We start from the raw sequence: 16,474 nt of genomic DNA, 5'->3' as shown, positions 1-16,474 counted from the left end.
CACCCCAAGAATGAGTAGAGACACTATAGAGGAAAATGTGGACACCAGTGGCAGCATTATCAGGAGTACCTAGGTGGTGGTTCGTGGGACACTGCGTAGGACCCACAGGAATCCTGAGTCTTGCCAGACCAAGAGACCAGTCACACCCACATGCATAGAGGCCCAGAGAGGTGAAGGCATTGGCTAACCATTACACAGCAAGGCAGCACCAAGCCAGTCCAGGGCCTGGTTCTCCTTATTCCCATCTGCAGCGCCTTCTATAAAAATCCCTGCCCCTGGTGCAAATGAGCTAGAGACAGGGTCTCAGAACTTGCCCCCTCTCCTGCCCCCCCTCCCACTGCCCCCTCTCCTGCCCCTCCCCAGGCCTGCCCCACAGAAAGCACCCTTATTTGATTCACAAGACTTTAAAATTTTATTAGTAAAATACAAAATGGCACAGACATTGGTAATGATGCTTGAAAAAGCCAAAGGATTAACCAACTCCTTCCAAAGTCCTCCCCAGGTCGTCTTGGCTCTTATCCTGCTGGGGAGAACCCACAAAGTCCGACAAGGGGACCGCATGTCCCAGCAGCTTTCTCAATAGGGAAGGGGGCATCCCAACCCTTGAAGGCTCCCCACTGAAGGAGCCAGGACAAAGTGCACTCAGGCTGATGCTCCTCCAGCCCACAGTGAATACCCTGGAGCCAGACTAGAGCTTGCCACAAGCTTCCCAGGACGGAGGGTCACCAAGGGGCTGGCTTCTTTACTCTGGGACAGAGCCAACTCTTCTGAGCTTCCTGTCAAGGAGGGAGTCACTGGGTGAAGCCCACCCATGGGAGGCTCGGAAGGTAAAGGGTTAGGGCTATTAGGAGCAGGGTTGGGAGAGCTGCCACCAAGGGGCCCTGAGGGGCGAGGTCTGCAAGTCCAGCTCCAGCTGGGGGCGCTGCCCAACTCTTCTTTGCTGGGCATGCTGGAGGCTTCATCAGTCACTCTGTGCCCAGGGCAGAGTCCCTTCCAGGAATTTTCACAGGGCTCTTGGAGAATGTTATGGGAGTTCTGGCCCTGCCTGTAGTGGCGCAAAGGTTGGCATGAACAGTGCTTACAGAGTTGAGACGGGACCCAGCCTCCTAACCACCTGGGCTGTGCACACACATGTGCAGGTCCCTAAACTTAAATCAGGCGCGTGGCTGCTCCAGGTGCTTACCCTGGACTCCCTGCCTCCCAGGCGCTCGTCATCCTCTTCCTTCTGTGACTTGTCCTTCAGGCTGGGCAGACCTGTGGCTGTAACCTTGGTGAGTGGGTTAGGGGTGCCTAGTGAGGACACAGAGGGGCCTTCTGAGTTTAGCCTCTGTTCCTGCAAGTCCCTACCCAACTCAGCCTCCATGTGGGAGCCCACAGGGTAGGACCTGAACTCTCAAGCCACCCCTTGCCAGCCCTCGGAGTCACAGGGTGCAAAGGTGTCTGTCAGTCCAGTGGGATGGCAGTGACTATCAGTGTTGATAGGGCTGGGGTTGCATCCAGGGATGGGGACAAGGATCTCAGAGAAAGTGACGGTATCAGGGCCGTGGGATATTGCCATCTCTGGGCCACGCTTCTTCTGCCGATGGGGCACCTCGTTGTGCAGGTAGCTGAGTGGGGACTAGACCCTGCCTTCAGGTGCAGCATGCCCTCACAGCACAGTCTGGAGGAATGCATCAAAGCCCCGCACAAGCTCATCTCCCTTCCCAGAGAGCTCCAGGAAACACAGCGTTAACCTCATGCAGGAAAGGACACAACACGGTGTGGATGGTGGTGGTGGTGGTGGTGGTGGTGGTGTGCTCTGTACAGGGGACAGGGAGAGATGGGAGAGAGAGCACCGTGGCTGGCCGAGGAGGGGGAGGGGCTGGCGACTGCAGCAATCCCAGGAGACGTGAGGAGGTCAGGGGGACAGGCAGATGGGCCTGACCTGCTGCTTGTGAGATGGACGGACCACGGTGCTCACAGGAAACAGGTGTCACGGGGCTGGGAATTCAATAAATAATTGTTCACTAGGGGTTGGGATGTCAAGGGCCCCTCCAACCAGCCAGCAGCAGAGGAGTCTCTCAAATATAGGTAAGCTGGAAGGCCACCTGCTGTGTCTGATGTGTGGGGAACGGTAAAAGGTAGCCTCCAGGGCCACATCTGGGGGCTTGGAGCACGCGGCTCCTGGAGGACCCAGCCTCCCCATTCCCATTGACCCAGCTTGGGTGAAGGTGGGTATGAGGATGGGGGTCCCCAGACAGCTGTCTGAATCAAACTAGGGACACAGGCAGGCAGGCAGCTCACACCGGCACCAGGACGTATGAGTTACTGCCACAGCTCCGGGGGACATAACGGAGGCCTTCCACCATCTCCCCTGCCATTTTGCGGGGACAGCCCTGGAGGCTCTGGTAGGCAAACATGGCCACCCCCAGACAAAAGAGTAGACCCAGGAAGGCCAGCAGCCCCACTGCCTGCCTACGGGTGGCTGCCTGGGTGTCAGGGACAGGAGTGATAAATACGCTCCGTTTCTGGGGAGCCGAAGTGGCAGGGATGGGCTCCTTTGACTTGGGAAGCCAGCTACCCGAAGGCGTCAGCTCCTGGCTGGGGGTCCCTTCAGAGGAGGTGGGGGCCGCTGAGGGATGGACTGTGTTGCCAGGCCTCCTGTCCTGGAAATCATCAGTATGAGCTTGGCTTGTCTCCTCAGGCCCTAAGGACTCCTCAGGCCCTAGACTGGGGCTCTGTCCCTGGACCCATGTGGGCTGGACTTCAGACCCAACATTCTCCTCCGGGGTTGCATGGAAAGTGATGGGCGCCTGGGTGGATGGAACTGTAGTGGATGGGGGCTCAGTAGACTTCTCCTCAACCTGGAGTCTAGATTCAGATCGGTAGATAGCAGAACTCTGCCAGATGGTGGTAGGGACGGTAGTCTCCTCAAAAATCCCAGTGCTTTGAGGCCTGGTCACAAGCCCTGCATCCTGAGCCTTGGAAGTTAAGGATGATGATGCAGTCACTGCTGCTGGCGGCTGCTGGGAAGTCCCCATTGGACTCTGGGCCTCCTGGGAAATAGTAGTCAGCTCCAAAGGAAGGCCTTTCACTGTGGCTTTAGGCTCTGCCGGAGAAGATGGGGACAGTCCCCTGGTGGGCAGAGTGATCCCAGATGTCATATTAACCAACTTCTCAAACTTGCCACCGTTTTGAGTCGGGGTAGTGGCCTGGCGGTCCAGGTACTTCATGGCGTCTTGGACCCATTGCTCCTTTGTGTCAGCACAGAAGTTTCTGTGCTGTTTCGTCTCCAAGCTACAAGGAAGACAGGGGGCTGGTGATACCCAGATTCTAGACAGCCAGGCTGGGGTGGTGTGGGGCACTGCCCACATACCCTGCAGGGAAGCTGTCCTGACTGACTAGCATGAGGTGTTGGACCCCTCCATGCCCTCTGTCTCCCAGCCCTCATCTGAGACATTAATGCCTGTGGTCTGGAGGGGAACCCACCACCTCAGACCGGGCATTCTCAGCCTGAGGGACTTCCCCTTTCAAAACCAGGAAAGCCCCCAGGCAAATGGGAACCCTACTTCTGTGTTATTGTGAAGCAAAATAAAGGGTAAGCTAGTACCTAGAGAAAGCATCTGAGTCAGAGCAGGCATCTAAAATTCAGGAATAATTACGGGGTCAATAGCCACATCATTACCATCAAGGCAAGCAGCTCTGGATTCTGATATCCCAGCACGCCAGAGGTGTTCTCGGACACCAGTATGTGACAGGGCGGCATAAGTTCTCTGTCCCGTGGTGATGGCTGCTCTCTGGACCCCAACTTCCTCCTCAGGGTTTTGTCCTCAGGCTGAAGCTGCTTCTCAGAGCCAAAGCCGAACAGTATCCTCACTAGGATCTCGAATGTGGTCTACATCTAGAGACTCCCATGAAGCTGTGCGTGGCTGCTTTGTCCCAACAGCAGCTCAGAGCTGACTCTCATTCCACACTACAGCCTCTGCAGGTCATGCCCGGTCTGCACCGCAGCCAGCCAGCACGCTAACCCCATTTAACCAATGGGAAGATGAGGCTGACAGGGATAAAGAAGTGTGCCCAGCTGGGGTATGCTGGGAAGCCATGGCACTCCCAAGGGTGCCATGGTCCCCTCTTCCACTCTCTTAGAAGACAGAGGCAAGTATTTGGGGGTCTCTGGAAGAAGCAGTCTGTGGTGGGGAAGCAGAGGGCAGGCAGAAATGCATTTGGAACCTCACTCCTTGGGGGAGCTGTCTAGGGGACAGGAAGCGCTGGACTTCCGCTAGCAGAGCCTGAGTTCAAAAGGACTCTGGTCATTTCCTGCATGGCTAAGGTTGCTCAGGGGGCCACCGTCGGTCCTGGGGAAGACTCGGACTGAGCAAATGGGCAGTATTCACCATGTGCCCCAGACAGAACGAGGGACCAACCTGACCAGGTAGAAAATGACTGACTGGCCTGTTTCCTGCCCAGAGGGGAACGCTGAGAACTCTCCCGTCGCTTGGTGGCAACCACCCTCGTGCCTTCCAAGGGCTTAGCCAACCATTTCAGTTCCTCCATCTCCTCTCACCCTCTTGCTACCCATCTCCCAGATAAGGCAACTGAGGTGTAGAGGTAGGAAGTGACCAAGGCCCCTGGCTGACCTGCTGGAGTCTGGATCCTGCTCTGGTAGGCCACTCGCTCAGCCTCCTCCATGGGATCTAATGGGCTGAGGGCTGTGTAAACAGGACTCTGGCCTGAGAGGGAGCCCCATCCTGGGTGCTGCCCTGGATCACAGTGGGCCACGCAGGAACCCATTCCTCACCTGTTGTTTGGCACTGATCATAAGGTCAGTGAGGTAGCTTGTGGGCGGGGAACGAGGGGGCACTTGCCAAGGTCTTTGGCAGGAAGCCCAGGATGAGGCAGAGAGGAGAGGGTTGAGATGTTACAGGGCCTTCTGAGGCCCCGAGTGATACCTACATGACGGTGCTCCCACAGGATTCCTGATAGCCGATGAGCAAAGTCTTCGGGATTCGTGAGGTCATCTTCTGGCATATGTTCTTGCATTTCCCCACGCCGAGCTGTTGACCTGAGTCCACAGAGGCCCCCAGTCAGTAGGACCCCTGGGCATCTGGTGTCCCCTCCCATTCCAGCCTCTCCCGGCTATACTCCCAAGCCAGAGCCCTTGACCCACAGCTGACTCATCCTTGATAACCTGCCAGACAGCAAGAGTCTCTGCCTCTGGATTTGTTTTGGACTGATAAAAATAAACCTTTATTTATAAAGCTCCTTTTGTCTGGCACCTAGGAAGTATTTAATTTTGTTGTGGTTGTTTTTCAAGTCAGGGTCTGTCTATGTAGCCCTGGCTGTCCTGGACAGGACACTTCCAGCAGAGTATCCTGTCATCTACTCATTAAGTAGACCAGGCTGGCCTCGAACTCACCAAGATCCACTTGCCTCGCCTCCCGAGTGCTGGGATTAAAGGTATGTGCCGGGAAGGGTTTAATTTTTAAAATGAAGTCATAGCAGAGGAGAGGAATCTAAGGGAGACACAGATCTGCCTATGGTCACCTGGCCTGCGTGGCAAGGGAGTGACCTTGCCCAGTCCCATTCCCTGGCCCGTAGCCTTACCTGCCCCGTCCATCCCTGTCTTTGGCCCTATAAGTCATGTACTTAGCCATCACCCTACACCTGCACCCTCCTCCTCACACATGGATCAGGTAAGCTTGCCTGTCTGGAAATTGGGGGGTCATCTAGTGAGCAGGTGCCCCTGAGTACTGCAGAATGAGTTTGAGATAGGTTCAGGAGAAAAGGCAGGGGGTGGGGCAGGATAGGGGCCAAGGGCATGCAGATAGCTATGTAGCAAAAGCCCCTGGACAGGGGTTTCTAAACGGGTAAACCCCGTTATCTGATATAAACATTTGACATTTTTTGCATTCTATTTTTGTCAATCCCCTTCTAAATCAGTGGTTCTCAACCTTCCTAATGCTGTGACCCCTTAATACAGGTAGTTCCTCATGTTGTGCTGACCCCCCGACCATAAAATCATTTTCATTGCTACTTCATAACTGTAATTTTGTTACTGTTATGAATTGTAATGTAAATATCTGATGTGCAGATGGTCTTAGGTGACCCCTGTGAAAGGATCATTTGAGAACCACTGTTCTAAGTTTCCAGCAGAGTGTCCTGTCATCTGAACAGTGTATACTTATGGAAAATGGGGAGAAAAAATGAGGAAGAGCTTGGATTCTAGATCTGAGTAAAGGCCATGCCAACCATCTAGAACCCAAGACTCCCCAAGAAGCAGTGTGGCGTGACCAAGCTGATCCGGTTCAGTCTTTAGGACCTGGGAGCCCAGTTGTTCCCCAGCTCCCACTAAACCACACTGCTTGTGCACAAATACTTACACACATATGATGTGAAAACACTCTCCATCTTGCCAAGAATGGACACGGGAGGCTGGAGGTGGAGCTCAGGGACACAGTGCTTGCCTAGTAGGCATGAGGATGGTTGTCCTCAGCACAGTCCCTAAAACAGAACTAGCCAAAGGCAAGCACACATCCGGACTTCCTAACCAACTCATCTGTCCACCTTGTGGGAAAGGAAGCTTGGGCTGTGGGTCTAAGCCGGGTCATCAAAGGTCAGCATTAGTAGCTACTGAATTCACTGGCTGAGTTACAATGCTGTCCCCACTTCCCCAAGAACCAGAATATGAAAGTCACAGTTCAGGGCTGGGGAGATGGTCAGCAGGTAAATGTTTGCCACACGAGCTTGAGGACCTGGGTTGGATGCCCCAGAAACGGTGTAGAAAACCAGGCATGGTGGGGGGGGGGCAGAGACAAGCATTGCTGGGGCTCACTGGCCAGCCAGGAGAGAAGAATCAGTGAGCTCCAGACCCCAGGGAAGAGACTGTCTCAAAAACAAGGTGGATAGTGGAGGTAGTTCCTGAGGAACAGCGCTGGGTTGATGTCTGGCCTACATACAGAGACACAGACACAACCCCCACCCAAATTATAGTACAGACTTGCCACCCTCCTCCATCCCCAGTGGACCTAAGAATAACTTAGCTGCACCCCCTCCCCCAAGTCCCTGTGACAGTAGCTTGGTGGCCACTCCTGCCTGGGTCTCGCAGATACCTTCCTGAGAAAGCCCTGAGGTGACCTGAGATAAGAGGAAGAAAAGGAGACTGGCAGGCAAGAGTAAGACAGAGAGGACCACTGCCTGCATCTGCAAAGCTGTGCAGAGCCAAAGCCAGCCTCGGCTGTAAGCCCTGTGGAGGGGAGCAGCACTTGGTTCTACCAGGACAGCCGTGTCACTAACGGGGGGAGGCCTTTCCCTTCTTCAGAACCAAGTCCTCATTTCTAGAAAAGGAGACCGTACTTCTGTGCAGCTAGCCATCTACTGTCCACCCAATGAGTCGGGGGATCAGACTGCATTGTGTCTGTCTCGCTGGCACCATGCATCTCTGCGCTGACCACGACCTGGGTACTCAGTAAATATTCATAAAAATAAAGTAATATTTCAATCTACCTGTCCCTCCTTTAGATTTACCCACTCACCAACGCACCCATCCCTCTATGCACCCATTTACTTATCCATCCGTCATCCACCCATCTTTCTACCTCCTACTTCCTCCGTCCTCCTAGCTACCTTCTACTCATCCCCATCCATCCATCTACCCACCTGCTCATCTGTCACTCTTTCAAAGTCCCGCCCTCCCCATCAATTTCTTTTCACCCACTGCCTGTCACCAATCCACTCACCAGTCATCCATCCATCCATCCATCCATCCATCCATTTCCTGAATCAGCCAGCACCGACTTGAATTATTTCTGAGTCTGTACACAACTTGGAGCTCTCTTGTCTTTAACTCTGAGAGCTTCTTCCTGCAGATGCTGAAATTCTTCGTAGTGATCACTGTTTACTGAGGTAACCAGCAAATGCTGGCTCCTCCCTCTTGCCGGGCCCTGAGCTAGGTGCTATGAGGCATCGGGGGTGAGGGGGTGTAAATGGAGCCTGTCTCTTTCTTCAGAGGGGCCCCAGAGCTACAGGCAGGTAAGATGATGATGATGAGAACCTCTCTGCTAGCACCTACTGTGGTGTGCATCAGATCCCTGAGGTGACCTGAGATAAGAGGAAGAAAAGGAGACTGTGGCAGACAAGAGTAAGACAGAGAGGACCACTGCTCCTCTTAGCTCCCAAGCCCTGCAAAGGGCACATAGTTATCCTCTTCTTACAGATGCAGAAGCTGAAGATCAGAGAGGTTCAGTCACTTGCCCAGAACACCGTCTACTTTGTGGCAGAGCTGGTTTAGTCCTGGTAAAGGATTCAATGTTCTGGCCATAAACAAACATATTAGGATTTACAGGAATGTGAGATAACTTTCAAATATGAGTAATCAGGGGAGGCTTCCTGGAAGAAGTATGCATTAGGTTGTCTGTAAGGAATCATAAGACACACTGGGTCCTAGGTGTGTGAGTAGAGGCTTGAGCCTTTACTCATCTGGGCCCTTCCTTAATTTTCTCACCTTTAAAATGGACGTGACAGTATGGAGTGACTAGAGACTAGATGTTTTTTAATGGCTGGAGCACTCTGCTCTTGGGGAAGCTTTTCTCAATGACCATACTGTTCACATTTCGGACCTGCTCATTCTTTGCTGTGGAGGCTGATGCGTGGACTCTATACCAGGAGCCAAAAATATTGGGACATCTGTAATAATAAAAAAATGTCTCTGGAAATTGCCAATTATCACCTGCGAGGACCATCACCCTAGAGAGAGCTCAGCCATTCCCTAACCTTCTTCCCATAGATGATGTCAACATGGTAGGCAAAGGAGCAGCACATTTCCTATCCCAGCCCTCTCCCAGGAGGCTGAGACAGGAAGAGCATGAGTTTGAGGCCAGCCTGGGCTACATGGAAAGTCCCTGTCTCAGAAGCAAAACGAAAACCAAGCAAAGAGCCCACAAGTGCCCCCCCCCCCAACAATGCTTTTTCCTTCTAATAGACTAAATGGCTGACAGGTTTATTTTTGTGTATACTGCAGTAAAATTTCAGCTGGGCTCCTTAGCCCCTTTACTCACGGCTATGGTCCCAGCACCCAGAAATGTGCTTGTCACCCAGCAGGTGTCCTGCTCGTGTTTGCCAAATGAATGGACAAGATGCACGCAGAAGTGCTTAACCGCATATAAAACCTTGACCAACGGAGAAGTGGGGGAGCTCTTAATTAAATCCACAGGGCCCTGGATCTGACATGAAGCTGTATGCCCCTGCTCCCCTCCACCCCCACTGAGGGTGGGGGAAGCAGGCTGTAACAGCTGAAAGCAAATTTTTTTTTTCTTTTCTCTTTCTTGCTGAGACTTGAGTGGGAGGGGAATGCGTCAGTGCTGGGGGCAGTCTTTTCGGCTCTAACTTGCATTTGCAGGCCTGTTACATAAAGCGCTGAGCGATCGCCTGACATAGCCCTGCAGACCCACATTTGGGGACTGACGCAGATACCCTGCACCAGCCATGCACCTGGCTGCAGCAGCCCTGATGCCTGAGATCCCCCTGCTGGGGAGCTCCAGGGTGGACCTAGCTGAATACCTCACTTAAGGGGAGAAGAAACTGAGGCTCACAAGGGTTGCATCATGCCCACCATCTCCTAGCAAAGCCAGCAGCCACGATTAGGGTCCTCAGACCTCAAACATTTCAGGGTCTTTTTTCCAGCCATGCCTAGGTTTTTCCTACAAGCTTAATAAAAGTGATATCCCACTACCACCGTACACACCCTCCAAAATGCCTCCCTAGACACTGGAGCCTTCTCACCAGCGAGGCAATGGCTACATGGCCAGGCACAGTGGTTGAAGCCAGAGAAGTCAAGACCCAGCTCAGGGACACACAGCAAGGTGATGGCAAAGCATCCTCCATCTGACTCCCACTTCCCCGTGCTCACTGTCTCCAAATATCCCAGGCCTGCAGCCAGAGCTCAGACAGCAGAAAGCTGGGCACAATTTTATTTCACCACCCCCACTCTGCACCCACTCATCACCAGCTCCCTGTGGCACTGGTGATTTAGTTCCATGGAGATATCCTGGAAGCTGGGGGTTGGTTCTTATTCTCCCAGTTTCACTGTGTGCCCTAAGGCAAAGTGCAACCTTCTCTGAGCATCATCCTGCCAAATGGCCTGGACCCTCCCTGAGGATGGGGCTAACTCTCGAGGCAGGGTGGTCATCAGAGGATGCGCAAGCCAGTTGCTCTCTCCTCCATTAAGTCCCTGGGCATCACCCTCTCCTGCCCTGCGTGCTGGCTCTCTATCCATCTCTGGGTCTCCATCTTCCCTTCGTCCCTAGGAATGTCTACACCTTGTACTAGCAGGTAGTGGAGTCCAGAAAACAAGCCCGTGGAGATAAAATATTTCCTAAGCTGGGTTTGGGGGAGGTGGCCAGGATGATGCCCCCATCCAGACAGACAGAGGGACAAGCTGCATGCCAGTATAGAGGCAAGTCCCATCCGCAAGCTGCAGTGACCTTGACCTTAACTACTCCTGGAGGCCTTGAAAAACAGAGCAAAAGAAAGTCCTGACTCTTCTCTGGCCTCGGGCCGGGGCTTATACAGGTTATAGTTAACCTCACTAGGAAGAACTAGCAGAGTCCCCCAGCCAGGAGCCTGCTCAGGGTCTCCCAGCCCTCACTCCTCCCCACACACCTTGTGCCTCCCACAGACCCTCCAAGCTGTCACCCCATTCTTGCCCCAGTAGCCACTGGGATGGCCGGGGCTAGCGGGGACCGAGTTCCCCAGGGAAATGCAGTCTGTACCCCAACACACTCCTCCCTTCTTCCCCAGGCAGGGTCGAGACCCACTCACCTGCCAGCAGGGAGCACAGATGGCAGAACGCGGCGAGGTGCAGCAGCCGAGCGAACAGCGAGGGAGCCATGGCTGGAGTGCAGGAATCCGGTAGGCTAGGAGGCTCCGCCGCGTTGCAGCTCCGAGTAGTCCTCTGCCGCCAGCCTCGGTTGCTTTTTATAATGGACTGGCAGCCTCCGCCCCCGGCGCCTGCAGTGGGAGGCGGTGGGAGGGGAGAGGAAAGAGCCCGTGGCTGCGGCTGGATTCCTCCCGGGTTGCCAGGGAACCATTCGCGCTGAGCTCTGCTCCGGGAGTGGCTGGGCGAGAACCCGGGAGGTGGGGGGTGGGGGGACGGGGGGGGGGCGTTGGGCTACCTTCCCTGGAGAGCCTAGGTCTGGTCTAAGTGGACACTGGGCCCCGCCATACCGGATCTGCCAAGCCCTTTCCTATCTGGGGGCAGTCGGGGTCTTTCGCCCATGTGATGCAGAACCCCCAGCCGTCATCCCTTAGAAGCTCCGAGTACCTTTCCGCCAATGCATCTGTAAGGCTCAGCACAGAACCCGGCAAGAATAATCCAGTCCTGCCTCCTAGGGACAGATGGGGAAACTGAGGCCCAGAGAGGGCACGGAGCATTCCAAATCATACAGAGCTTCACTGTGTAGAATAAACTTATCAGGAACACAGAGAAGAAGACAACAGAGTGGCGATTGCCTAGAACACGGAGAGGACCCAGGCCTTCAGGCCTGCTTAGCTGTTGTTTGCCCGCTCTAGCCTTTGCCCTACCCTCTGCCAGCTCTGCCGTCTGCCAGCAACCAGAATAGCACGACCACGTTATTGTCAGGGTCATGGGCCTCTTGGCTCTCCCTGGACCCTAGCGCAGAGCCTTGGAGAGGTCCTGCCTCCCAGCAGGGCAGCTCTGCCCGCTGTACAAGGAGAGTCTGGCTAATAGAGCTCTGATCTTCTAGAAGCTTCCTCGCTGAGACCAGGCAAGACCCAGCAGCAAGGTCTTGCTTGGGGTACTGCACATAATTTGCTTTCCCAGCAGGCTTCCCTGAAGACAGGGGTACAATCCTGGCAGTCTAGAACAGTTAGCTAGTAGAGCCTCTCCTGTCTCGGGCCAGCAGTGAACTGCGCTACTCTTTTTGGGCTGCTAGCCAGGGGGAAAAACCAGTTTGTCTAGAAAAGAGTCCCAGGCTATGAAGCCAGCTGGATCATGGCCAGGCAGAGAAGTTGCAGCTGCTACACCAGAGGACCTCTTGTTCTCTCCTGCTACCCACTAAAACAGGGCTGGCACCTGGGGTGGGTGTGGGGCAGCGGGACACTTATAGAGTTAGGGGAGGCTCCCCTGGCAGGGGTCAATGTCCAGTTGGGGCCCAGATGACCTTCCCTTTCTTGGCCAGATAAGAAGCTAGGAAGCCTCGTTTTACGGCTTGAGAGACTTTAACAAGGGGTGATAAAAAATGGCGGTGCAGGTCAGGTATGGTACCTCATACTTGGAATCCCAGCACTCAAGAGGCTGCGGGAGGATTGCCTGAAGTTCAAGGCTAGCCTGGGCTACATACATAGTTACGTTTGTATGGCTAAACAAATACAAAAAATCCAGAGACCTAGGCTTCTTTGTGCTGCGCTATGTAAGACAGAAGATGGGATGAGAAGAGGTGGGAGGAGAGAGAGCAGAGGGAAAGAGAAAAAGGGAAGAAAAGGGAGGGCGGGGAAAACCAGGGAGCATTATGGGAAAACAGCACTTGCATTCGTAAGGGAGAAGGATGTAAGAATGGAAACCTGGAATCTTGGACTTGAGGGTGTGCTCCAGAGGACAGTCTGGAGGGACGGGGGAGGACTGGCAGGAGGGATGGGGAGGACTTGCAGCACACAAGCCTGGCCCTGGAGTTGTGGCACAATGTTTGGATTCTGTAACACTGGGAAGGAGTTACTAACTTACTGCGAGCCAAGCACTCTCTTATAAGGTTTCCCACAGTGCTGGAGGTGTAGCTCAGCTGCACAGCACTCACCTGGCAAGCAGAAAGCCTATCCCCAATACCTCAGAACAAAACTTAAGCGTTTTTCCACGACTAACTCCTGTAGTCATGACAACAAACCCAGGGTGTAAGACTAATATCTCTGTCACTGTGGTGGTTCACTTTATGGACAGGGTAGCTGAAGACAGGAAGTGAAGAAGGATGGATTGACCCAGCTAGCTGTTCCTTGGGTTTGAGTCTCCATCCCTTGTCAAGGAACCATCTGACAAGCAAGTGTCGGAATGCCCACACTGTGGGTGAAAAGATAAAAACAGCTTTACTCTAACCCGCTGGGTTCTAGAGACAGCCTGAGCTCCCTGCCGGTTCAGCTTCTTGCTTACGGTGCTTGTCACCACCCATCTCACCCAGGTGTCAAGGAGAAGCTGCTGAGATGCAGTTTGGACACAGTGGCCAGGCTTTCAGGCCACCGGACCCAGTGAAACACAACTCTGCATCCTTAAGGGTCCCACTAGGGCAGGGTGCAGTATCCCCATCTGTACAATGAGATGCTAAGGGCCGCCCCAGCAAGTCCCTGGGGAGTGAATAAAACTAACGGCTTTGCCGGTGCCTGGCATGAAAGAGTGGCACACTCTTTACAACGGTGTTTACAGTGCCCTTGTGTGTGTCTGGGACTGTGGTAAGACAGAGACCCAGGGGCAAGCAAATCAGCCATAATCATTGGCCTCAGTGAGCCCCAGCTCAGTAGCAGGAGGAAGATACAAGGGCCTCCCAAGGACTCTCAGGCTGTGGGCTGAGGCAGGAAGTAAGGAAGCAGTAAACTGGCAGTGTAGCTCAGTGTTAGGGCATTTGTCTGGCACATATGAGGTCCTGGGCTCCATCTCTAGACTATAAAAATAAATAAATAAGAAAGGAAGGAAAAATGGGGCTGGGGTGTGGTTCAATTGGTAGAGTGCTTGCCTAGCCTGGGTTCCATCACCAGAACCACGGGAAACCAGGTGTGCTGGCTAACACCCCTAATCCCAGTACTTGGGAGGTGGAGGCAGGAGGATCTAGATCATCATCAACCACATAGCCTGTGATATATGAGACCCTAGGAGAAGGAGGAAGAGGAGGAGGAGGAGGAGGAGGAGGAGGAGGAGGAGGGGGAAGAGGAGGAGGAAGAGAAGGAGGAGGAGGAGGAGGAGGAGGAAGAAGGAAAGAAAGCAAAGAAGGAGGGAGATGAATTCTTAGCTCAAAGATAAGCAAAGAAGATTTGGTTCCTCAACCTTTCTTTGAAAATTTTCAAACAAAATAGAAGAAAGGCACAAGGGTTTTCATATTTTAACCTCCACGATTCAATGGTTAACATTGTTCATATTTGTTTTATCATTTTTTTTTCTTGGCCAAACTATTGCAAAGTAAATTCTGTCTGCTTGACATTTTGCCCCTAATAGACCAGTGTGCACCTCCATTTTCATTCCTAAGTATGAGACAATTATAACTGTTCCCCTCACAGAGTTGATAGTAAATCTTCTATGTCATCCCATACCCAGTTCACATTCACATTTGTCCCAGAATGTGTTCTTCTCTCTCCTTCCCTACCTCAGATCCCTTTCTTGCTTTCCTTTTGGTCTTCCTTCTTTCTTCATTTCAGGATTTATTTTTACTTTTGTGTAGGTTGGTCTGTGTGTGGCACCTGTGAGTAGGTTCCTGTTGAGGCCAGAACAGAGTGTGAGATCCCCTGGAGAGGGGGTTACCGGCAGTGGTGAGCATGTGACCTGGGTGCTGGGAACTGAGCCCAGGTCCTCTGCAGGAGCAGCAAGTCCTTTAACTGCTGAGCCGTCTTCCCAGCCGTTTTTACCTTTCCTTCTCCCTTCCCCCTCCTCCCTCTTTCACAAGGCCTTGATACATAGCCCAAGTAGGCCTTGAACTCAAAATCCACCTGCCTGAGCCTCACCAGTGCTGGAATATCCAGGCTTGAGTCACAGTTGGCAACTCCTGCTTCCAGTTCTTGAATTAGGTTACCACTAGGTGTGTGCATGGCATGCAGCTATTTTCTGTTCGTCCTTGTGGATCACTTGCATGTTTTTATTTTTATGACATCGACCTTTCGGAGTCAAGACTGTGTTTGAACAATGTTCTCACTCTAACTTATCTGGTTCCTTCCTATGAGTCATCTAATTTTTCCCTTATCCTGTGTGCTTCCTATAAACCAGAACTTTAACCAACGTGTTGGATGAGGTCCCAATACACATTCAAGGAAGACGCTGGGATGAGTAATACTGTGAGGCATGTATGAGCAGAGTGCTCACACTTTTCCTTTTGATGGAATAGATCGATTGTCAGTGAACAAATTGACTTTATTGTCGAAGTACTATTGTCTTGTGACTCACAAACTTTGGGCCATGCCCTAGGCCTATAATATGCATACAGGCAGGCTTGTTGTTTATTGTTCATCCATCCATCCATCTTTCTCTTGTGTAGTCCAGGCTGGTCTAGAATTTACTATATACTCCAGGCTAGCCTTGAGTTTGAGATCCTCTGCCTGCGCTTCCCAAGTGTGCGGTGACACCAGACTTACAAGCAGGGTTCGAACAACTCTCCAGGCAAGGGAGAGCCTGCTCCAGAGGAAGGTGCAGACTCCTTCGTAACAAGGGGGATGTCTACGCCAGTGGCTCTGAGGAAGGGGCTCTAGAGAGGCTGCAGTTGGACCACAAGGAAGGACAGGAAAGCTGGGGAGTGGGGGCGGGGAGGGACTTTGAGCTAAGGAATGACTGGGGAAGCAATTTTAAAGTGTGAAGCACTAAGAAGGGGGCTTCCTCTAGTCGCACTGAGGTGACTCTGAGGCCACCTGGGGGGGGGGCGGTTCACAGCCTTTTCAGGCTCCCTACTCGCCCCCAGCTCTTCTCACTTCACTCTCTCTGGCCAATCAGGAGGGCACAGCCACATTCCCCCCTATCCCCCCTTCCCCCCCCCTCTTCCTCCAGCTCCAACCCATAGACTTACATGCTCAGGAGGCTGTTGACAGTCTGTGCCTATGCCTCAACTCATCTCCTGTTCTTATTTTCGCCTTACTTACTAATTTATTTGTATAAAATGTGCATTTTATTCCATGTCATTATATAGTGGGGTACTTTATGATCAGGGAGCAGATTCTTATGTAGCCCAGGCTATCTTTGAACTCCAGAACCTCCTGCCTCTATCTCATGAGTGTTGAGATGTGAGGCATATTCCCCCAGGCCTCATGTTTTTCTGTGAGAGAGGTGGAACCCAGGACTGCAGACTTGCTAGGCATATACTCAAGGCATACACTCTACCAACGGAGCCGAAACCCAGGACCATGCAGTGTTACCCAAACAACAGACAATGGAGAAGGTTGTTGTTACTGTTTCATTCCAGATGTTGGGTGTTGTTGCCCTATTAAGCATGAAGATGGGTCGGTAAAACTGTCATGCCATTTCAGGGATGTGGAAGGGAAGTCAGCCTGGCATGTATGTTAGCCATGGACAGTAAGATGGGTAGTGAGGCTGTGGAGTTGGGGAAAGGAGACTGACCACATATGGAGAGATGGTGAGTGTGGGGGATACCGAGGAAAGGGATCCTATCTCTGAGGAGCTTCTTAGAGCCTACTGAATTCTCAGGGAAACCAGTGACCCTGGATCCAAAGAGAAACTGGTTTTGCTGCTAGAGGGGAGGGAATCCCTTGCCACAAAACAAGGCATCAGAATTCCCTGAGGGTCTCC

General features: G+C 52.8%; 1 protein-coding gene across 1 annotated transcript; it reads right to left on the bottom strand.

The window, feature by feature from the left end:
* Positions 1–438: 438 nt before the first annotated feature.
* Positions 439–10,926, bottom strand: Cx3cl1 (C-X3-C motif chemokine ligand 1). Its single transcript, XM_059262702.1, has 3 exons — positions 10,795–10,926; positions 4,933–5,041; positions 439–3,276 (listed from the first exon to the last, which is right to left on the bottom strand). Exons 1-3 carry the CDS (start codon positions 10,862–10,864, stop codon positions 2,280–2,282), a joined length of 1,176 nt encoding a protein of 391 aa, XP_059118685.1. The 5' UTR covers positions 10,865–10,926; the 3' UTR covers positions 439–2,279.
* Between the last annotated feature and the right edge of the window lie 5,548 nt (positions 10,927–16,474).

Source organism: Peromyscus eremicus, chromosome 5, assembly GCF_949786415.1.
Source record: "Peromyscus eremicus chromosome 5, PerEre_H2_v1, whole genome shotgun sequence".
NCBI classification, from domain to species: domain Eukaryota; kingdom Metazoa; phylum Chordata; class Mammalia; order Rodentia; family Cricetidae; genus Peromyscus; species Peromyscus eremicus.
The sequence above is the reverse complement of the archived record's forward strand: the minus strand, read 5'-3'. Positions and strand labels throughout refer to the sequence as shown.

What these genes read in the sequence shown, in the direction of transcription:
- Cx3cl1 (XM_059262702.1), bottom strand. Translation starts at nt 10,864, where the DNA reads ATGGCTCCCTCGCTGTTCGCTCGGCTGCTGCACCTCGCCGCGTTCTGC. An exon ending in TCTGTGCTCCCTGCTGGCAG is followed by an intron (nt 5,042 to 10,794) that starts GTGAGTGGGTCT and finishes CTGTGGACTCAG; the next exon opens with GTCAACAGCTCGGCGTGGGG. An exon ending in TCCTGTGGGAGCACCGTCAT is followed by an intron (nt 3,277 to 4,932) that starts GTAGGTATCACT and finishes TCTTCCTTGTAG; the next exon opens with CTTGGAGACGAAACAGCACA.